Source organism: Sprattus sprattus, assembly GCF_963457725.1.
Source record: "Sprattus sprattus genome assembly, chromosome: 20".
NCBI lineage: Eukaryota > Metazoa > Chordata > Actinopteri > Clupeiformes > Clupeidae > Sprattus > Sprattus sprattus.
Window position 1 is genome coordinate 9,499,349 of NC_137918.1, and position 24,435 is coordinate 9,523,783.

Genomic DNA, 24,435 nt, shown 5'->3' on the forward strand with positions numbered 1-24,435 from the left:
AAAAGCAAGGATTGACAGCTAATCACACAAAGATATAGCAAAGAAGGCTAGAATGGGAAGGATGGTGGGTTAGATTTGGAAATGAGCGCTTCTATAGTGACGAACAGGGGGGTTGATGACATCATCATGTCTTCACTCTCTCCCCTCCCACCCCATCGCACTTTCATCTGAAGATTGCTGGTCATTACAGTGTGGCTGACTACATACTAATTACACACACCATATTTATTTCCTCAGAAACTAGTACCCATAGTACCTTCCCCCCTTTAGGAGCAGTTACAGTAGCTGTCTTAAGTGCACACACACTTTCCTGAGCACATGGCGTGTCTAATTGGACATGTCTTTCAATTCCACACACTTTAACTCCAGGCTTAACCAGTCAGAACAGCAGATACAGCCGCTTTAGCACATGCATGCTCACTAACACACTGACTGGCACAGGAGTTCTAAGCACATGAGAGGGAATTCAATTAAATTCAATTCAATTTGATTTATATAGCGCCATAACAATACAATTGCCTCTAGGCGCTTAACAGAGCCCAGAGCCTAAAGGCTGATTCATGCTTCCTTACGTAAGCGTAAGCGCAAGCGCAAGAGGCCGCGCAAGCCCCTTGCGCGACCCTTGCGCGACTTCTTACGTCTTGCGTGCGTCGGCCCCTTTTTCTAGACTTGCGTCATTTTTTACGTAAGCCCTTACGCGAGCCTCGCAGCCTGCATTCTATCAACGAATGATACGAGATGAGGTTACTAAAATATTCTGCATGTCTACTCAGTTTTACAGTGCTTCCCAAGTAAAGGTTTGAAAAGAACTTCAAGCTTCAGACTTTCTGTTAGGGAACCTGTTATCTAGCCTTTAAGGCTGCGAGGCTCGCGTAAGGGCTTACGTAAAAAATGACGCAGGTCTAGAAAAAGGGGCCGACGCACGCAAGACGTAAGAAGTCGCGCAAGGGTCGCGCAAGGGGCTTGCGCGGCCTCTTGCGCTTACGCTTACGTAATGAAGCATGAATCAGCCTTTAACCCCCTTAAAGGCTGAAGGCTGATTCATGCTTCATTACGTAAGCGTAAGCGCAAGCGCAAGAGGCCGCGCAAGCCCCTTGCGCGACCCTTGCGCGACTTCTTACGTCTTGCGTGCGTCGGCCCCTTTTTCTAGACTTGCGTCATTTTTTACGTAAGCCCTTACGCGAGCCTCGCAGCCTGCATTCTATCAACGAATGATACGAGATGAGGTTACTAAAATATTCTGCATGTCTACTCAGTTTTACAGTGCTTCCCAAGTAAAGGTTTGAAAAGAACTTCAAGCTTCAGACTTTCTCTTAGGGAACCTGTTATCTATCTGCAGAGCAAATGTCAGGCTCATACAAAAACATTAACGTGAATTACTTGATGCTAATACCTAGCGCGGTGTCTATAGGATTTTCCATATACGTTAGCATTAAGCTAACGTATTTTCTACCACAGTAAAACATGCAATACTATGTGATTGTTTTTAGAAAACGAATGTTACGAGATGAGATTACTCAAATGTAGTCTGCATGTCTGCTCAGTTTAACAGTGCTACCCAAGCAAAGGTTTGAAAAGAACTTCAAGCTTCAGACTTTCTGTTAGGGAAACAGCTTTCTATCTGCCAGGCAAATGGCAGGCTCATGACAACACGCGCAACCTTTGGGAGCATGAACTGCACCGAGTACATTTTGCGCAACCGTTAACCCCCAACGCTGTAGCATGCAGCCGCCTTGATTCATGCTTCCTTACGTAAGCGTAAGCGCAAGCGCAAGCCCCTTGCGCGACTTCTTACGTCTTGCGTGCGTCGGCCCCTTTTTCTAGACTTGCGTCATTTTTTACGTAAGCCCTTAAAGGCGGCTGCATGCTACAGCGTTGGGGGTTAACGGTTGCGCAAAATTTACTCGGTGCAGTTCATGCTCCCAAAGGTTGCGCGTGTTGTCATGAGCCTGCCATTTGCCTGGCAGATACAAAGCTGTTTCCCTAACAGAAAGTCTGAAGCTTGAAGTTCTTTTCAAACCTTTGCTTGGGTAGCACTGTTAAACTGAGCAGACATGCATACTACATTTGAGTAATCTCATCACGTAACATTCGTTTTCTAAAAACAATCACATAGTATTGCATGTTTAACTGTGGTAGAAAATACGTTAGCTTAATGCTAACGTATATGGAAAATCCTATAGACACCGCGCTAGGTATTAGCATCAAGTAATTCACGTTAATGTTTTTGTATGAGCCTGACATTTGCTCTGCAGATAGATAACAGGTTCCCTAACAGAAAGTCTGAAGCTTGAAGTTCTTTTCAAACCTTTACTTGGGAAGCACTGTAAAACTGAGTAGACATGCAGAATATTTTAGTAACCTCATCTCGTATCATTCGTTGATAGAATGCAGGCTGCGAGGCTCGCGTAAGGGCTTACGTAAAAAATGACGCAAGTCTAGAAAAAGGGGCCGACGCACGCAAGACGTAAGAAGTCGCGCAAGGGTCGCGCAAGGGGCTTGCGCGGCCTCTTGCGCTTGCGCTTACGCTTACGTAAGGAAGCATGAATCAGCCTTAAGGCTGATTCATGCTTCATTACGTAAGCGTAAGCGCAAGCGCAAGAGGCCGCGCAAGCCCCTTGCGCAACCCTTGCGCGACCCTTGCGCGACTTCTTACTCAGGCTCATGACAACACACGCAACCTTTGGGAGCATGAACTGCACCGAGTAAATTTTGCGCAACCGTTAACCCCCAACGCTGAACCAAGCAGCCGCCTTAAGTGCATGCACAATGGCAACAGGGGCAAGAAAACACTCCCTGTTAGGTAGGAAGAAACCTTAAGCAGAACCACGGCACATAAGGGGGGACCCATCTGCTTATGAGTATCATGAGTCCCCTCTTGGTGCCTATCTTCTCGTGGGCAATGCCACAGGAGAGTGCATACTCAATGCCACAGGAGAGTGCATACTCAATGCCACAGGAGAGTGCATACTCAATGCATAAGAGAGTGCATACTCAATGCCATAAGAGAGTGCATACTCAATGCCATAAGAGAGTGCACATCTCAATGCCATAAGAGAGTGCATACTCAATGCCACAGGAGAGTGCATACTCAATGCCACAGGAGAGTGCATACTCAATGCCATAAGAGAGTGCATACTCAATGCCATAAGAGAGCGCATACTCAATGCCACAGGAGAGTGCATACTCAATGCCATAAGAGAGTGCATACTCAATACCACAGGAGAGTGCAGACTCAATGCCATAAGAGAGTGCATACTCAATGCCACAGGAGAGTGCATACTCAATACCACAGGAGAGTGCATACTCAATGCCATAAGAGAGTGCATACTCAATGCCATAAGAGAGTGCATACTCAATGCCATACGAGAGTGCATACTCAATGCCACAGGATAGTGCATACTCAATGCCATAAGAGAGTGCATACTCAATGCCATACGAGAGTGCATACTCAATGCCACAAGAGAGTGCATACTCAATGCCACAGGAGAGTGCATACTCAATGCCATAAGAGAGTGCATACTCAATGCCACAGGAGAGTGCAAACTCCGAGACTGGAACAGAAAGGGTCCACAACAGGAAGTCCAGAATGCTGCACTGCACTCCTCTCAGTTACTCTGTCTGGAGGTTTAAGGCAGAAAACAGTGAAATGTCTACGGCTCCTTATTAAACGCTAGTTGGAAATAAAATGCATATATGAATGTATGTATGGATACACTTTATTCAATGCATGGTATTATACAGCTTGAAGACCTGACCTCTCTAGGATGTCAAAGGACTGCTGCCATAACATTGCAATGAGAAGAGTTCTCATCTGCAGTAATACAATCATAGTGTGAAAGCTATATCAACTGATGTCATGTGTTGGGGTGCCAGCCTGACATACTGCGAAAATTTTTTATCACTTGGTTTCCTGAGCACAACACAGCATGAAAGCTTTAAACCTACTAAGTGTGTGTGAGAGCAGGAAATACGTCTAGCATTGTTAAGAAGTGTGCTAAGTCAGTGTGGATGAGGGCTAGACGAGTGTGCCCGTGTCCTTGTGTGTGTTTGTCAACTGGCACACTGCGCACAGACGTCAGTGCGGGTCTTTCTCTCTTTCAAGTCATGTTAATGAGAAACCACTCCTCTAGGCGGCCCCTCGTAAACTCAGCCTAAATTAAACCCCAATATGAATCACAGGCACAGAAGCCACCAGTCAACGCCTGCGGCCATCACCGAGGTCAGACTGGACAAAGACACACAGACAAAACAGACACATGAACACACACACACACACACACACACACACACACACACAGACGAGATACAAAGCCATACACACATCCCCAATGCATCCGAGTGAGTAGATTAACTCCAAATTCACAAGAGCAACATCATTAGTTCTTTATCAATGTTGCAGCTTGCTTTCATGCTCAATCATGTATTAATATCTTGAAATCTGCTAAATGCCAATATCATGAGTAAACAGTTAATGATAACCCGTGACTAATATCTCAGTTGAAGCATTATTACATCACACACACACAGCATATACCACTGACAATAACCTTACAAAATTACTTCCCATAACGAGCTGCATTCGTAAAAATTAAATGTCTGAATTTAACCAACTAATAAAATGGCATTTAATGAACACTAATTAGACTCTGTTTGGTCTGCACACATTTGTGTGTGCGTGAGTCTGAAGGAGAGGCTGGGAGACAGCAGTTTCACGGAGATGATGGAAATAAGAGGATCATTTGGTAATTAGTGGTTCTTTTTCTTCCTCTGTGATGCTGGTGGTTTAATGTGTGCTGGGTGTGTCACGTGTGTGTGTGTGTGTGGTGATAAATGAGTGTCTGGGTCAGAGGGAAAACAATGGAAAAGCAGGGAACCACAGGCTCAGGAGCTGCACGGCTACTCATGTACACCCACATACAAGCCCTGAGGGTAAAGAAAGGACAAGTGTCTTACTCTCTCGCTCACACACACACACACACACACACACTCTCTCTCTCTCTCTCACACACACACACACACACACGTCGACGTGAATCTGTGCGTGCCTTCACAGAAGTAAAGCAGGAATGAAAACACACACAAACCCATATAAACACACAGACTAATGATGATAGAAACCACTGACTAGATCCCTAGTGAATAACTACTGTGGTAGTGTCCCCCTTCATTATTCCATGTAGAATCGACATTTAAGGGACTTTAACAGAGTGTTGGTCACATTTTTTTTTCTTTATTCCAGCCCAATGTAGAATAGTGCTTTCTTGAGGTTGCTGTTATATTAAACCTGTATCTAGTCAAAACCAGTTCACAGCAAAAAACTGGTTTACAAATGACTAAACTGAGAATCTTAAAGAAAATCAACAAACTATACATATGTACATGCATACCGACAAATGACGGTTCAAGGTTAATGTGCCTGTGTAGATATATACAAGCATGCAGAACCAGATATGGTGAAAGGGGTGGAGGGAATGGCCAGACAGCCGAACATTACAGAGGATGACATAATTGAGGTATAAGAGTACCATGAGGTACAGTGAAGTTCCTGTAGAGAAACAGTTATAGGTTGAGGTATGTCACGCCACGGATGCCTCAAGCCTGTTGGCCTGAAACCTCTCAGTGATCAGAGAAGGTGGCTTGTTTTAGTGTTCATTGTGAGCATCCAACAATAGCAGAGGGAGGCATATCTGAGCTCTTTCACATCCTCCCCTCAGAAAAAGGTAACATGAGTGTGTTTGTGTGAGGAAAGTAACAGAACATGTGGGTTTTGGTCCTTAGACGTTGAAGAGATCACGGAGAGGGTGGAGGGTCTCCTCCAGGGGCCCGGGGACACCGCAGGAGACTGTAAACAGGTGGGTGCAGCTGGGAGGGAGGACTGCAGACTTGGCAGGGAGTCTTGACACAAGGCTTGAGTGCACATGACGAGTATCGCCACCATGACAACCATCATCACCATCATCATCAACATCATCAACATCAGAACCTTTTTTTTTCAACTTTTCTACCATTTTCAACAGTTTCTATTGGCTCAGACTGGCTTTCAGAGAGTGACAGTACAATGGTTCCCAACCTCCAATTAAAATTCAAAACAGGGAGATTTCTCAGCATACTGACATTGCACATAAAGAGAAGAACTACATTGATGGAAACAACAGCAAGCAGTAGCAGTCCGTGGTGATAACACAAGGGAGGCGGGCGGGACGTCTACTGCCCCTCCTCCTCACGGAGGAACTGGAAGATGGAGGAGAAGTCCTTGTTGCCGTAGCCACGCGCACACATGACACGGAAGATCTGGTGGGCCATTGAGCCCAGAGGAACTGGGGTGCGCGTGTTAGTGGCCGTCATCTGGGCCAGGCCTAGGTCCTGCAGAGACAAAGACAGAGAGAGAAAGAGAGACAGACAGAGAAAGAGAGAGAGAGAGAGAGAGGGAAAAAGATAGAAAGAGCAAGCGAGCGAGCGAGAAAGAGAGAAATAAAGAAAGAAAGAGATTAAGAAAGAGAGAGAGAGAACACAAAATGCCACATTAACAGTCATGACAAATCCATTCAGCCAATAATTAGGAGCATGAACCCAAACATTGAATGCAGAGAGAGAGGGATGATGGAGGACAAGAGAAAGACAGAGATAGAAACGCATAAGACATCAGGACAGAGAGAGTGGGGATCCTTGCCTTGGCCATGAGTGTGGTGCCGTAGCCTCCCTGGTAGTTGTTGTTGGAGGGCACTCCCTCCATGACGCCAGGGACGGGGTTGTAGGAGTCGCTGGACCAGCAGCGTCCAGAGCTCATGTTCAGGACCTGGGCCAGCAGCTTAGGGTCCAGACCCAACCTAGAGGCCACAGGATGCACAGGAAACATACTCATTCTAGAGCACACCACACACTACACTTCTACTTTTTGGGTTATAAAACGCCCGTCACAAGCGTTGGACACTAGCCCTTTTGGCCACATGAGTCCTTCACTGTCCGCACTGGTGTCTGACAGGGATGTGTGGTTGAGTCAATTCTTCTCAATGTCTTTGACATCGCCCTGATGTTCAAAGAGACACTGCAGAGTAAGTGTGAAATAAATGGGTTTCCTACCAGACAGAAACCTATTCAATAAGCAGACATTCCATGAGGTCATGAAAAGAGTGTGACCTCACAGTTCTACATTCACTGAAACATCAATCTAACCCTGCTATGAGCTCTTTCATATAGAGAAGTATATAATATAAGATATTCATAAATACTCTTAATCTGGTCTCACACACACACACACACACACACACACACACACACACACACACACACACACAGACACAGACACAGACACAGACACAGACACAGACACAGACACAGACACACACACACACACACACACACACACACACACACACACACACCCTTTCCCTCCTGGTTTAGACCTTCTTTTATTTATTTTATGCACATTGTAAAGGGAATGAAAGAGAATTAAACACATAGTCTTCCTCTTCTGTGTGTGTTAAGAGACAGAGAGGAAGCAGAAGAGGGGGAGAGAGAGAGAGAGAGAGAGAGAGAGAGAGAGAGAGAGAGAGAGAGAGAGAGAGAGAGCGAAAGAGTGAGGGAGAGAGAGAGAGCGAGCGCACACCAGTGACATATGTTCAACACCCCCTTGGTTCTGGGTCAGTGGCTGTGAGCGCTTCCTATCAACTCAGCTGAAAGACAGATCACAAATCACTCTCCTCTCAGCGAGCAGCAGGGGGAGAGAGAGGGAGGGAGGGAGAGAGAGAGGGAGGGGGATGGGAGGAGAGGAAGAGAGGACAGAGAGGCACTGCACTCAGCTGTTTAAAGGATAACTTACTCCACATGCACACAACATGGCAAAGAGTAGCAGGTGCTGCCAGTGTTATTGACTCATGTGGTTGCTTTTCAATAAGGCTGCACCAGTGCCACACACATCAAATGCTAATACTTTTTTAAGAGGCAACAAAGTGCTAGATTACAAAAGTTCAATTATCTACACAAACATCAGACATCTGTATGTGTGTGCGTGCGCGTGTCGGTGTGTGTGTCTGTGTGTTAGGGAGCGAGAGTGCGAAAGAGAGAGAGTAGAGGGGGGATTGCTTGTGTGTGTGTGTGTGTGTGTGTGTGTGTGTGTGTGTGTGTGTGTCTGTGTGTGAGGGAGCGACAGTGCGAAAGAGAGAGAGTAGAGGGGGGATTGCTTGTGTGTGTGTGTCTGTGTGTGAGGGAGCGACAGTGCGAAAGAGAGAGAGTAGAGGGGGGATTGCTTGTGTGTGTGTGTGTGTGTGTGTGTGTGTGTGTGTGTGTGTGTGTGTGTGTGTGTGTGTGTGTGTGTGTGTGTGTGTGTGTGTGTGTGTGAAATGGTTGGGGGTAGGGGTTTGATTTGGTGTCTGTGCCCTGGCCTTCTCCCCATGTCCATCATGACAGCTAAACAGAATGGAACCAGCACAGCAGGGTGAGCAGGAAAACAAACTAGACACACACACACATCAGACAATTAAACAACACACACACACCACACAATTAGATAATTAAACAACACACACACACACATCAGACAATTAAACAACAGACACACACCACACCCCAGACAACTAAACACACTCTGGCAGTTACTGACATATATGAACAAAGAATAGCCTGTTACCAATGGACGGCACTACAGCATTGGAGATTACCTGCTGGCCTACTGTTATACTGTAGTGTTATTGTGTGGTGTGTGTGTGTGTGTGTGTGTGTGTGTGTAGATTCCTTATCATAAGCTCTTTTTACTGCATATCCATCATGTTTATGTACCTGATTCCAAGGTTCATAGTCTCAGCGGTTCCGATCATCCCGATGGCCAGCAGCATGTTATTACACAGTTTAGCTGCCTGAAAGACACATTGAAGTCACAATGTTGGGTCAGAAATGACTTTGTATCTCCTATAAAAAAAGTCCACAAGAAGAAACCATTTTTACCTGTTAAAAACTGCTAGTGGTACACGTCATTTTTATTCAAAAGCCAAATACCGGGGTAGTGAGACTAAAGTTATTCTTAGCCCACGCAGCCTTGGGTTCAACATAATGAGTTTAATATGCATTCCTCTTAACTACCTGACACAAAACAGAAGTGTTACCAAAGTAGCAGAATTAGCAAAGGTTCAAAGTCGTGATCTTGCAAGATGGAATCTGACCAATTTCGTATATTTTCAGATATTTTCTGAGCTGTAAATGCCCTTTTTTGAATTTTCAAACATGACTTTAAAAGACATTATGTTCATGTATCACTGTAAGTAGCTATAGGAGTGTATGTATACTATGCACACATCCCATCCTACCATTGCAGAAGCAGTACACACAAGTCTACCCTAGACTGGACTCATGTTGGGGTTCCTGTGATGTGCAACTGATTGAAGGTCAGAATCAGATCACTTTTAGATTGAGCTGGTAGATTATGGGGTTAGCTGTGGCTTATTGATCAAAGTGTGAAAAGATAGTGTGTGTGTGAAGTGAGCGTTAGCCATACACACAACACAGAAGACACAGCAGACTGCTCTTTAGTGCATTATTCCAAGAAATACTGTGAGAATGTCAGATAGTCAATATTGTAATGATGTTGGTGCATGGCAATCAATCCAGACAAGAGAAGGTCAATTAAAGAAATCAAAAGGTTTAACAAAAAGTAACATATGAGCTCACATCTTTCTAAATTTAGTCTCAACATATAGAAAATTATTAGAATTTCCGTAGCCGGGTTTCTGTCATCATGAAGTCAGTTCCTAAGCAACATTTGTGTGTGTGTGTGTGTGTGTGTGTGTGTGTGTGTGTGTGTGTGTGTGTGTGTGCGTACCTGTCCTGCTCCGACATCTCCACAGTACACTACATTGGCTCCCATACAGGTGAGCATCTCCTGAGCAGCTTTGAACTCCTCCTCGACTCCGCCCACCAAGAAGGTCAGATTTGCCATGGTGGCCGCCCCAACACCTCAAACACAAAAAACACCAGTTATTAAGGTCACTATTTCAGACAAAACTACTAATAACAGCACCCTTCTCACAACTCTTCACTTGCCTGCCACAACAGATTACTGCCCCCATGTTTTAAAGACAAAAGACAAGATATTTTTTTTCTCCTCAGAGATTTTCTGTCATAAGTCACAAGTATGGACACCATGGACTCATTCTCTCTCATTAAGTGTTTATTTCTAAAAGGTTGAACGTATCTTCCTTTCTAAGCATTTCTTAGCCATTTCCCCTCATCCCAGACATTGTTCGATCCCCATTATCATGACCTATTACCAAACAGCAGAAAGTGTAAGTGAAGTTAACACTGGCGGCGGCGTCTCTCTGTGCGTGTTTATTAGCGTATCAGTGGCATCAGTGGCGTCTGTGTTAAAAGCCAATTGTCCCCCTTTCACACAGCCCCCAAGGGAGACCTCCGCCATTGTGCTAACAACAACACACACACAGCGGCACATCATGTAAACCCACTCAACAAGGACGACAGCTGGGCCGCAGGCACGCCCCTCCCTCTCAAACACGCCCCCTGAGGCTTGATTGACAACAGTAAAGGGTAATTAACTCCACACTTTATCATGTTCAATTAAGAGACACGTCCAGCGGAAAACAAGCATAGCCAATCACGTTACAGCGTGTCGTGTCGAACCAGAAAACGGTCCCTAAGGTCCTGAAAACAGTGAGCTGTCTGAAATTGAAAAAATAATTATGTGTCAGAAGAAGACCATCAGAGCACTAAGCACTTAACCCACATTGTTACACACACACACACAAGCAGATGTTCCACTTACAAACATGTTTCACAATATTATCAGCCAACAGTTATTTCTTAGATTAGAAATAAGGATAGACAGAAAGAAAGAAAGACAAAATGCAAAAAGAAAGAGAGAAAGAAAGACAAAAAGAAAGAAAGACAGATTCTAAGTGACTGAAAAGGACTGTCAGCTTGGGTAAGTAGTGAGAGTGTGTGTGTGAGAGTGTGTGGCAGGTGCCAGCTCCAACTCTCAGAAGCTGTAGTTATGAGTTCAGTTTAAATGGCTGCAAGACTTTATTAGTGGTTGAGTTAAATTAAATGACGTTCACACACACACACACACACACACAGACACACATGATTTTCCCATGCTGAATGACGCAGGCTACAGAGAGACTTCTATTACTCTGAGGGATCAGACAACTTTCATTACTAGTAAATAACATCAACAAAACAAGCCCCCTGAGTTTCCTTCGTGCTACCAGACACACCATGTGGGCACACACACACAATCCCAGCACTGATCATCAGCTGTACTGTGATTCATTAAATGCTGCCATCAAAGGTGATTGTAGGGATATTAATCTGTGATTAGTTCTGTGCTATAATAAAGATCTATTAAAAGCAGATCTATTGGTTGAAGTCAAACAGATTTCAGATGATTAAGGAAAACGGACATGGGAGGGAAGCAATAAACAATGAAATAAAGTAAAGTAGGTGAGGAGTTCCTGACGCCAACAAACCAGGAGAAACCTTTACCCCAGAAACAGCCAATTACGTACACAAATCCAATGAGAACACTTTTACTCAAGTCACAGCTATTACGTACACAAATCCAATGAGAATACTTTACTCAAGTCACAGCTATTACGTACACAAATCCAATGAGAATACTTTACTCAAGTCACAGCTATTACGTACACAAATCCAATGAGAACAGACGCAGAGGTTACTTTCAGTCTTTCATACACATAGATGCACACATTTCGCTCCCATAGCAGGCAGTCTTTTCTCACACTCTTGTTAATAGCACTGGGCTGGAGAGTGTCGGTCAGGCTTCTCTGGGAACAATGTCTGAGCATATATGTGGGCATATGCCTGTGTGTGTGCGTGTGCGTGTGTGTGTCAACGTGAGTTTATAGCTAAATGAGACCATGTCACATGTGGTCTTGTAATTACGACTTTGTATATTGTGAGTGAAATACAAGATCTTTTCTCAAATGCATTCAAGAAAAATCCAGATTTTAAATTCAGAAGAATAGAAAAAAAATCACACAGTCTGTAAAAGCTAGTGTCACCACCACACATTAAAACTGCCTGCCAATGGCACTAATGTACCAAATTCAAGTTAAAAACAGCCTTCATCTGAGCACCGCATTTTATGAGCGACCACACCCGCACGAACGCACACACACACACACATTTACACTTTCTCACATACAAACAAACAACATGATGCATAGATTTACATGACAACTTGCAGTCCCACATGCACAAGATAGAAATGAAGATGAAAGATATGAACCACTAGATAGAGACGGGTATAATCCCTCTGTCTCGTTCTCTCTTTCTGTTCTCTATCTACTGTGTGTCCTGTCTCCTAGCTACTGTGTCTTGTCCCCTTCATTCAGAGATGCGTTCGCTCCCCTCACCCCTCCATACGTACCTTGACCGTATGACTGTCCCAAGGCCCCTTATCACTACAGTAACAATGTGGTCTTCCACCAGAAACTTCAAACCCTATTCACACTCATCTGCTTTCTTAAGGTCTGCAGAGACTTTGTAATCAGTGTTGAGCTAGAGTAAGTGTAGTTTTATGCATAATGCAACGGTCAAAAATAGGAGATTTTGTTATTTAACTATAGATACAAATAAAGCAAGATGAGTCCCAAGCAAACCAAACTCTGAAGTCAAGAGCTCTCAGTTTAACTGGAAAAACCTGAAGGTATTTAACAGGTTGAATCACATTTGCTGTAAATGTCCCTGCTGTGTTAAGATATTGACTTCCCATAGAATACTAGCTGTTATAAAACAATTGGGTTTTATTGCGTAATTTAGCTGTTTCTGATTGGACGACAGACGTTCCATGCTATAGGTTATTCGTCAACATACCAACAGTTACGGGACTTTTCACAGCTAATAATAAATCACTCCGCGATGAAAAATTTGCGTTGATGATAACCGTTAATTCAAAATTCCCTGCGGCCTCTGTGGCTACGGCCGAACACCACCCGTGGGATTATCCCTTACCTACCCCACTCCCACTATATTGCTTAAAGCTCACCTGTGAACTAAACATTTTGATACAAATACAACACTTTAACTATACACATAATACTACTGCAATGTTACAGCCCTATTGACCAAACTTGAGGTCATTCCGATTGATTTGGTAACATGTGGTAAGACTGGGTTTGGTGATAATGCACTTGCTTGAACCCATGCTATGTCTGTGGTGTGCTGTGGTTAACAAGGCCTGGAAGGTTCTCAGCCCGGTGTTTAAGGATCATTTCAGCGGTTTTCAACTCGTACCTTATTAAAACGTGCAATTTCCCACCATTTAAAACCGTTCATCTATAGTGTTTTGCTGTGAAACTGGTATGATTCAGAGAAGAACCACAGAAATACTGTTGATGATAACACAATGTCTGTTCTTGTGTAGCGTCATTTAAAGACACAAAGTAAAAGTGTGAACACATGCGTGCACACAAACACACACACAGAAAAGGGGCAGGGGGAGGAAATGCAATTACAGCTATTCGAAGCATCTATAAACCAAATGCATTAGAGAGAGCGTGTGAGTATAATGCTACTCTTACAGCAGCAGCACTGGAGTGTGTTATTATTGTTAACATGTGGGAGTGTTCTTAGGCTCGGCACACACCCTCTCAAAGTGTGTGTGATGTGTGCGTGTGCATGCACAAATATGTGCATGTGTGTGTCCGTGACGTCAGTACTAGTTTGTTGTGGTCCACAGGAGCGACAGCAGAGTTTGAGGTTTGTGTGTCGGAGTTTATTACAAATCATTTACAGGACAGATGACTGTGTGTGCCGTTTCATGAGGGCATTATGTGAGAGGCTCTAGGGTCCGGAGCCAAACCTTACTGACGCACTGGAGGTGGTACACCAAACCAAGAAAATAAAATATAAAATGATATCAACAGGCCAAAAGAAGTGGATTTAAAGCACAAAAATGACATCACTCTCACAAAATATAACTCAAAAAAACTGTCTGGCTAGACAGAAATCATCTGCGTCATCTCCCAGAGAGTCTCAAATTGTATTGCCTGCACTACAATACTGACATGTATGGAACCCTGCACATAACCATCACATCCCCAATAGGAGCAGGATTGGTACAGGTATTCTGATTCTCAGTTACCGTTGCATCACAATTGTCTCAAAGCTGTATGACTGACCAGGTGCTTGCCTTTCTCTAGTATGTATACTCATTAAAGAGATATACTTGCTTCAAGATGCTTGTCTATCTGAAGTATGGATATATATATATACAGTCATGGACAAAAATATTGGCACCCCTGCACTTCTGTCAGATAATGCACCACTACTCCCAGAAAAGTGTTGCAATTACAAATGCTTTTATATTCACATATTTATTTACTTAGTTTGCATTGGAAAAACACAAAACATCTGAGAAATAATGCCAATTCTGACTTAATTCCACATAAAACTCAAAAAAGGGCCGTTTCTGTCCTCACATCAGCTTCTGATCTCGATTATAATGTCAGAGGTACCGCTCTCCTTTCCAAAACATTCTGATCTCGATTATGATGTCAGAGGTACCGCTCTCATTTCCAAAACATTCTGATCTCGATTATGATGTCAGAGACACCGCTCTCATTTCCAAAACATTCTGATCTTGATGATTATGATGTCAGAGGTACCGCTCTCATTTCCAAAAGATTCTGATCTCAATTATGATGTCAGAGGTACCGCTCTAATTTCCAAAACATTCTGATCTCGATTATGATGTCAGAGGTACCGCTCTCATTTCCAAAAAATTCTGATCTCGATTATGATGTCAGAGGTACCGCTCTCATTTCCAAAACATTCTGATCTTGATTATGATGTCAGAGACACCGCTCTCATTTCCAAAACATTGTGGTCCCGATCATGATGTTAGAGGCACCGCTTTTGTTTCCAAAACTGATGTCTCGAGGTAGGCCTAAGTGTTCAGCAGTTTGAACTCCACTCTGACACCATATAAATATCCCTCCTCATAAGTAAGTTAAGTGACTTAATGAGTCAGTCTGGAGCACCAGGGATGAGTTTGTGAATGTGCAAGTTTACGTGTGTGTGTGTGTATGTGTGTGTGTTTATGTGTGTGTATGTGTGTGTATGTGTGTGCGTGTGTGTGTGTGTGTGTATATGTTTGTGTGTGTATGTGTGTGTGTGTGTGTGTGTGTATATGTTTGTGTGTGTATATATGTGTGTGTGTGTGTGTGTGTGTGTGTGTGTGTGTGTGTTTATGTGTGTGTGTGTGTGTGTGTGTGTGTGTATATGTGTGTGCGTATGTATAAGGGCAGATAATCTTTCTCAGGGTTGTAAAGTAGGATTAAAGGGACTACATGCTACACACACTAATAAACTCTTTATGAGCTCAAGTCTCAGATGGCAGCCTGTCAGCCTTAAAGACGCCAGTCTGTAAACACAATCTGTGTGTGTGTGTGTGTGTTTGTGTGTGTGTGTGTGTGTGTGTGTCTGTTTCGGTGTTCACCCATTAGGAGAATTTCTTTGCTGTAGAAGGTATTCTCAGTAATCATTCATTGACTCGCTCCCCTCCCCCCACACAAATTACTTGCTCTATCTATAGTCACTCCACCCTAATGATTCACACTACCTCAGGGAAGACATATTTTGGATACAAATCTGTCTTTGGATATCTTATGTAGATAGGAACTATGATGGTTGACAGCCCAGTGCAGTACAAACGTACTCACTCACTCATGACATACCATAGGACACAAATAGTAAAGTTTGAGTAAACATTTCATAATTTGAAGTTAATTCACACTGTAAACACTGTATACAGTGGGGAAAATAAGTATTTGAACCCCTGCCGATTTCGCAAGTTTGTCCACTTGCAAAGAAATGTGTGATCTATAATTGTAATGGTAGGTGTATTTTAACAGTGAGAAATAGAATATCAACAAAAAAATCCAGAAAACTGCATTTTATAACATTTATGACTTAATTTGTATTTGATGCAGAAAATAAGTATTTCAACCCCCAAACAAACAGCAAGAATTCTGGCTCCCAATGACCAGTTATGTGCCCAAGAAGCACACAGATTAGTCCTAAATAGGCCTAACAAGGTACACCTGATCTTAACTGGTGACGTGTATAAAAGAAACCTGTCCAAAGAATCCTAATTCACACCTTCAACCTCACTACCATGGGCAAGACCAAAGAGTTGTCCAAGGACATCAGAGATAAGATTGTAGACCTGCACAAGGCTGGAATGGGCTACAAAACCATCGGCAAGCAGCTTGGTGAGAAGCAGACAACTATTGGTGTGATTATTCGTAAATGGAAGCAACACCAAACAACTGTCAATCGCTGTAGGTCTGGGGCTCCATGCAAGATATCCCCTCGTGCGGTATCGGTGATCATCCGAAAGGTGCAGAATAACCCCAGAACCATACAGGGGGAGCTTGTGAATGATCTCAAGGTAGCTGGGACCACATTCACCAAGGAAACCATTGGCAACACACTACGCCGTAATGGTTTGAAGTACAACGAAACTTACAAGGTCCCCCTGCTCAAGGAAGCGCATGTAAAGGGCCGTCTAAAGTTTGCCAATGAACACTTGAATGATTCGAAGGAGGATTGGGAGACAGGATGTGGTCAGATGAGACCAAAAAAAAGCTCTTTGGCATCAACTCGACTTGCTGCATTTGAAGAGTGAAGAATGCTGAATATGACCCCAAGAACACCATACCCACCGTCAAGCATGGCAGTGGAAACATTATGCTTTGGGGCTGTTTCTCTGCCAAGGGTACACGACGACTCCACTGCATCAAGGGGACTATGGATGGGGCCATGTAACGTGGAATATTGGGCTTGAACCTCATTCCCTCCCATTGTAATACAACCTTAAGGATTTTGAGAGGATCTGCAAAGAGGAGTGGACCAAAATCCCTCCTGAGATGTGTGTAAAACTGATGACCAACTAGAAGAATAGTCTGATGTCTGTGCTTGCCAACAAGGATTATTCCACCAAGTACTAAGTCATGTTTTGCTAGGGGTTCAAATACTTATTTTCTGCATCAAATGCAAATAAAGTTTTCTGGATTTTTTTGTTGATATTCTGTTTCTCACTGTTAAAATACACCTACCATTACAATTATAGATCACACATTTCTTTGCAAGTGGACAAACGAAATCGGCAGGGGTTCAAATACTTATTTTCCCCACTGTATATATTGATATTTGATAAGTATACATTGTGATTTTGCAGCAAATATTTCAGTTTGGTTGCCAAAGTAAAACCCCACTCTTACGCATGTTGAGCATGGATATGCATAGCACACATCATGACTGCAACTCCGAGTCCATCCCACTCTGATCGGATAGGAGGCGGGTGGAAGCATTCTGTATGATGTGCTGATCACTTTCTTTCATTGTGCACAACACAGGACATCCAATTAGTGTCGGGCACCCCAGAGGTGATGTCATGAATGAGAATATAACAGTGAAAAAACAAGGGCAAGGTTGGTATGATCCCAATCCTGATATTGATATCTGGATATAGATCCGGGATAAATTGAGGAACTTGGCCACTAAGTGAAGGATATCATGGATGCAAGCACACTAAAAATGTGTTTCTTACAAATGCTTTTCATTTATGACGTTCATCTTATTCTGACTGACTGTATATTGCTTTGCTGCTTCCTTCATTCTCTGGAACGTTCCTCCTCCAACTCATTACTGTAGGAAGGGTTTAACATCATCTTCCAGTCACTTCCATGAAGAAGGAGACATGTATTGTGGTAATATTATGTCAAGAGTGTTTTTTCCCCATGGCGTCTCTAGGGCACCTTTTATTATCCCGTCATGTTTTTCTTTGCTGTAATACTGCCCCCTTCCTGCTGAGAAGGGCAATAGCAGGAGAAGTATCCTTGCTCCTTGAGAACCAGACTGCAGCCTACCTGGGGATTTCCTCAAAAAGCTATAACCTGATTACTTCAACACCCTCATTTTGGTAAGGCAACAGCTTAATATAGACGGTAATACATTTTAGCACGTGCAACCGATCCCATCATCTCAAAGGGCTTCTCTCATGATTAGGGTGAAAAAGGGAACAGTCATGGTACCTAACCCTGGCAACAGCCACATGTTATTACCTCCAGCAAGGAGGTTATGCGATCGGGTCCGTTAATTTATTTATTTATTTGTCCGTCTGTTTGTCTGTCTGTCTGTCTGTCTGTGGACAAGATTTCTCAGAAACTACTGGGCGGATCTTTCTGAAATTCTCACAAAAGGTGGATCTTGGTCCTGACTCCTGGGACATCCCCATTAAAATGTCAGGATGATCCGGATCTGGATCCGGATCTTTGTTTTCACAACTAAAGTGACATTTCTCGAAAACCAATGAACGGATTTTAATGAAATTTACAATGAATGTAGACTTTTTGTTCAGATGAACGTTTTAGATCTTGCTTTACTATCAACGTCAACCCTTGCTGGAGGTCAGAAATCTCGGATTGCTCTTGTTAAGTATGGTATTTATTAGCAGCTCGATTACATTTTAGCTTAGGGAACAAATAACTGCATCGGTATAAGTGCCTTATATAGTCAGCATTAAGCATCATTGATCAGTTATTAGGCCTGTATTTGCCAATTTCTTATTCTCACTGTCATTTTCATGAATACTGGCACTAACATGTATACTGCCTAATGCAGATCTTATTGGGCACTAGTAAGTAATGTGTTGGCTAACAATGGCTAACATTTGTTCCATAAAGTAAAGTGTCACCATTAGCTCTTGACCTGAACTCAGCTCTCTGGTTATCCGCATGGTTAAGTGGTGTGGTTTGGTCTACTGGTTGCTCTCTCTCTCTCTTACCTCCTGACACTGGGGCATCCAAGAACACCGCTCCCATCTTCTCTGCAGCTACAGCCATCTCTTTGGACACAATGGGGTCAATCGTGCTGGAGTCAATAAGCAGCGTCCCTTTCTTCACGCGCCTGACAAGTCACAGAGAGTCAGACATTAAATCTCCTCATTAAATCTCATCTTCACTCTTTGCTTTTGCAAAGCAACAATAATATTTGGGAGCCAGAGCTTACTTGAGGATTCCGTTGGGGCCGGTGTAGACATCGATGACATTAGGACTGGACGGTAGCATGGTGATGATGCGGTCTGCTTTATCGGCTACTTCGGCTGGGGTGTCGAGGATCTAGAGAACACGTTCACATTACTAACTTCAACACACAGGAAATACTAAAAAACATATACAGAAATTAGTTCAAACTTGAAGCGGAAAACATTGTTTCGATGCCCTCGTAAGTTGCTTTGGTAAAAAGCATCTGCTAAATAACAGACCTTAACCTTTGACCTCCACTCCTGTATGTACCTATACACTGTTAATTCTAGGGATGAATTTGGATAGAGCAGTCACTCACTATTTGATTTGGAGATGTATACAGACTTGAAATAAGTTTGCAAATTTCTTCATGTGCACTGCACTGCATGACAGACTTTTAGAGAACACTGCAGACGTTTGTAGAGGACACAATGCATGGACCTGGTCCACATAATGGTCAACTATGCCTCAGTGGTATTAAATAATAAAAATAATAATACATTTTATTTAAAGCGCCTTTCATGACACCCATGCAGTTTTATTACTATGTACTACGTGAAAATAAAAGCAACATCATCATCATCATGAATGCTTTTGAAAGAGACAAATATTTTGTACTTTATTGGGCAAGTTCTGTCAGACTGATCCTCTTGGTCATGTGTCCATGTTTGTCATTATGAGACCTTTCAGAAGACTGACGGGCGAAAATCAATTGTAACTTTAAGACTCAAACCAGACAGCTGTCAGCATCAACTACATCAAACATGGGGTAGGTCTCTATTTGTTCTGGACTTGTTGATGTAGTGAATCGGGAGACAGTGAATATGACTTCCATTGGGGATAACTTATACATTAAAAACATCAACTGCATTAGCAAGGTAGCATGTTAAAACTTCTTTTGGGTCAACTGTCACTGATATGCTTACGAGCTAGCTGTGCACAACTGATTAGATCATGTTTGCTGTGTCTGGTTTCATGCATTGTACCATTTATTTAGCTTAGGTCTGTATGTTTCAGCCATGGAGGTGTTATACAGCCAGGTTTAATCAAAATAAACATGAAGTCTGTGGTGACCTAATTTTAGCAAGCAGCACAATGAACAGTATATGCTGCATTTATTATTAGTAGAAATGGAAAATAGTATTCATTATTATGTTTTCATTAGTGTGTAATTACCTGTAACTATGAATCATTGTGTTTTCGTTAGTTTAGAATTAATTTGCATAAGGAGTGGGTCCTCTACCATGGAGTCCGCAATGTTACACCACCATGTTTCTACAGTAGCCCAGAACGAAAACACTGGCTCGAGATAAGGCTTTTTGCATTGTTTTAGCATTTGACCATTTGGCCAGCGTAGGTTCTCACACATGCTAGTAAAGGCCAGGGTGCTCAGCTGGTTGCAATTCAGCAACCTCACCACTACATGGCACTAGAGACTACACACTGTACCTTTAACAGTGCATTCTGGGAGATTTTAGGAAGTAAATGTGACAGTGCACCAGGACATCTCAGATAACAGGACAGGCATGAAAATGGCTGGTTCCCGGGGACGAAATCCTGGATCAAACAAACATTTGAGCCAAAACATCAAGCTCTAGCTATTGCTCTTCAAAATGTTACAGGCAAAACCTGTAATGAGGTAGCCAAAACCATTAACAAGAGTGGACAATGAGCTGAGAAGTGGACACAGTACAGTCCAATTCAATTCACAGTACCAGTACAGTCATTCTTTGACCCGTAAACCAGGGGTATAGGACACACAATGCAGAACAGCACATCTCACACAGCTGGGGGAAATATGTTTGCTTTTGCCTAGAGTTCAATCTCCCTCTCACTGCTCCCATGCCCAGACCAGTGCTAACAGCATGGTGTGACATGTGGCACGGAGCCGCTCATGGTGCCCCAGAGAACAATACTTAATTGTTCTTCATAATGACAGCTAGGGGTGCAACGGATCATCATTGATCCGTGATCCGTTCGGATCATCTATTTCGGTTCGGCACACGCATGATCCGCGGATTGATTTATGAAAAAAATAAATGACCATGCTGACCAAATAAAACAAAATATGAATTTATTATGATTTTACACCAAGCGCCAAAAGCGGTACTAATGCGACGCAACGTTCCACACGGGTAAATTAAAACAGCGCACTGTAGTTTGCCATGTGTGGTGCTTGGAGAGAGGAGCTACGATTTAAATGTTTAGCTCGCTCCCTATCATTAATGGATCGCTGGGTTTTAAACTTAAGCTGGTAGTCTGCCTGTGCCTGTAGTGGTAACCATAGTGATGATATACAACTGTCTACCGGCATAGCTGGTGATTTTTCTGCCACATGAAGGCAGAGAAGATTTTTTTCAAGAACCAAAAGATGGAAATATCCTATGCCTGTTGACTTTCCCAGATGTTATGTGAATACACAGACATCCCAAGTCTCTCTGAAGTTCCGGGAGTCTCCCGCATATTGATAACGACTCCTTGATGCCCGCAAATTACTTAAAATCTCCCGGAATCTAGAGCGAGCGAGCCAGACCGCGCACACGAGACAGACGTGATCCAAACTGCGTTAGCATCTGTGTACCGCGCTCACGACAGAGAGGGAGAGGGACCTAGAGACTGTGCGTGTGTGAGGCAGTGTGCGTGTGTGCCTCAGGAGCATCCTGATTTACCTGTTTCGGTAAGTCAACAAATGAATTTTCAGTGTGGGCGGGCTTTTATCTCTTCTCCCGACCGAATTAATCAATAATGAAATGAATCAGTTCAGTGTATCTAGGAACAGGGCACAGGGAGAGTGCCCCCCCAAAAGAAAATTTAAGACATTTTACAACAGACTATACAAAGGTGTACGTACCCCTGTCTTATAAAAGTAAACCACAATTACAGTCTTGCACACTGTACTATCTGTAACAGTGATTTCAGCATTGCCCATGGTGGGTTAAATGACTGTAAAAGACTTGTTGTTCATTTTGTATGGCCCTACCTCTCTTGCACTTATTCTTATAATGTTAAGTTATACATGTTTATATGTTTTTAAAGTAATATAAGTTTATAATCTTTAAATATCATTTGTTGCTGGTTTTTTATGTGCCCCCCTGGTTAAACCCTGGCCCCTCCTTGGCCCCCCTAGTAAAAATGGTCTAGAACCGCCACTGACTGTGGCACAAGAAAGCCATACAACAGTGGAAACACATCGAGCATGGCCACGCATTTACAGCGACATCACCCCGGTGTTTCACTGACAGGAGTGAAACCGAAAGCGGCTCAACAACCGCTCATCACCGCGGCATTTAAGCAGCCCCTTCCTCCACATGTTTATTTGTCTTGTCTATTTTTTTTTTGCTGATCCGAAAAATGATCCGATCCGTGACTCTGATCCGAGGAACGATCCGAACCGTGAGTTTTTTGATCCGTTGCACCCCTAATGACAGCTGCGCTAAAGGAATGACCACTGCCCCTGGCAACGGATTTTGTGCTTCTAATTCACACCTTTCGTATCTTTCCGCAAGAAGTCCGTCCTCTAAATGCAACAGGAATTCATTGTAACTTGAAGTCAGCAAGTAATAGGTTGCTATGTAATACCTGAAACTTTAAAAGTTCTATATGTGGAAAAAACAAATTTCTCAGTGGAAGTCACATAGCGACAACAAAATCATTAAAAAGGGAATAAGGCCCTGCTTCAGAACGCAAGATGATGAACAGTTACTAATTCGCTCTTCGTCCTTAGACCTGAGGGACTAACCCCAGGATAGCTCAAGAAACTAAAGAAAACGACTATTTCTATGGCCATTAGTTCACCTCTCTCTTCATTTGGTTTATTTCTACGGCCATTAGTTTACCTCTCTCTTCTTTTCGGTCTTTTTCTACAGCCATTAGTTTACTTCTCTCGTCTTCCGGTCTGGAAGAACTAACAGTAATTTCCAATTTTTTTTTTTTTTTTTTTTACATTTTAAGGTTCACTTTTAAGATATATCCATCCTGATTAACACCTTCCTTAATTTTCTGTGGGTAAGAACTATTTCACAGTGTTATTTGTATGTCATTCAACAACATTGGGTCAGTCATACGACATATGCAGCTCTGGCAAACAGCTGATGGCTATAGCTAAGTTTTGCACCCTTCAGTGTGAAGCGTTCAGTGCCAAATTTGTTTACTGGGTGTTTACTGGGTGAACGAACGAGCATGCAAATCCATCACTCTCCCCAGGTCTGTATTGGAACTGGGAAACTCTGCTCCAGAATCCTGCGCCTTCGTTTAATTAACACAAGGCTTAATTTCACTATTTGAATAATTTTAACACTAAGTTCCATCCCTTTAGTTTTAATGCGTTTGCCTCAATGCCCTCCAAAGATTCTAGAGCGCTGTATAATCTTTGCTGCACAAAAGTGTTACACGTATATTGCACAGGACAACAAAACCACATGAAAAAGTATGCATGTTACCTGAGCACCCAGGTCCTGCAGCTCTTTGCAGGATTCTGGGAAGTTATCCGTAGCGATGACAGGATATCCATGCCTTATCAGATTTTTGGCCATTGGCGTTCCCATGTTTCCTAACCCAATAAAGCCCACCGGAGTCTTGGAGGCCATGGCCCTGGAGAAATCTGCTTACACACACACATACATAAACATTAGAAGAACGAAAAATCCATGACCTACAAAACATAAGGCTGGGGCATTTTCTTCAACCATCTAATTTGACGGTATGTTCGAACTAACAGTTGAGCAGACACCCAGTGATTTCGTGAAAGGAATCATAATGTTAAGTCTTACAAGTATGATAGCTCAGTCATAACAAAAATGCCGTCGGCACACACCACAATAAGTTTTCTGCACAATGAGCACCACTTATATGTGACTAATTCTGATAGACCCGTCTGCTGCTGTAGCCCTTGAAGTATTTGGCACTGGCTTACGATTGTGTAAGTGTACAGTGACAGTGAAACATTTGACGTGTTTGTTACAATTGTCGTTGCTGTCCTAACCTTTGAGCAGCGCCTAAAGAGTAGAGCAATGCAGGTTGTTGACCGACCACAAATATTAGGCTCCAGTCTACTATTAACTAACTGGCGTTCTTGCTAACTAGATGACCTAAAGGCTAACAGGCAGACCCGTTTGTTTAGTTGTAAATGTACACGGCATTTCATGACACACATATTCTCCTAGCCATGATAATGGATTCATTAGATACATTACCGAGTGACAAGTGGGCATATTTACTGCACCGTCGCAATGAACTCCAAGATCCTCTCAACAAGGCAGCCATGCTTGTTTCCTTGACCCCAGTGCTGGTCACTGGTGCTGCTCCAAGACTGAAAAAAAAACCTTCATTCGACTTCCGTTCGCATAGAACTCTGGGGGAAAGTTGCAACCAA

The 24,435-nt window shown here is 43.1% G+C and overlaps 1 protein-coding gene across 1 annotated transcript; it reads right to left on the bottom strand.

Moving 5' to 3' along the window:
* Positions 1-5,261: 5,261 nt before the first annotated feature.
* Positions 5,262-24,363, bottom strand: LOC308381979 (3-hydroxyisobutyrate dehydrogenase, mitochondrial-like). Its single transcript, XM_080859654.1, has 8 exons — positions 24,257-24,363; positions 23,504-23,664; positions 19,048-19,157; positions 18,824-18,945; positions 9,815-9,948; positions 8,779-8,855; positions 6,674-6,830; positions 5,262-6,366 (listed from the first exon to the last, which is right to left on the bottom strand). The coding sequence occupies exons 1-8, from the start codon at positions 24,324-24,326 to the stop codon at positions 6,208-6,210; spliced, it is 990 nt and encodes a 329-aa protein (XP_080715780.1). The 5' UTR covers positions 24,327-24,363; the 3' UTR covers positions 5,262-6,207.
* Between the last annotated feature and the right edge of the window lie 72 nt (positions 24,364-24,435).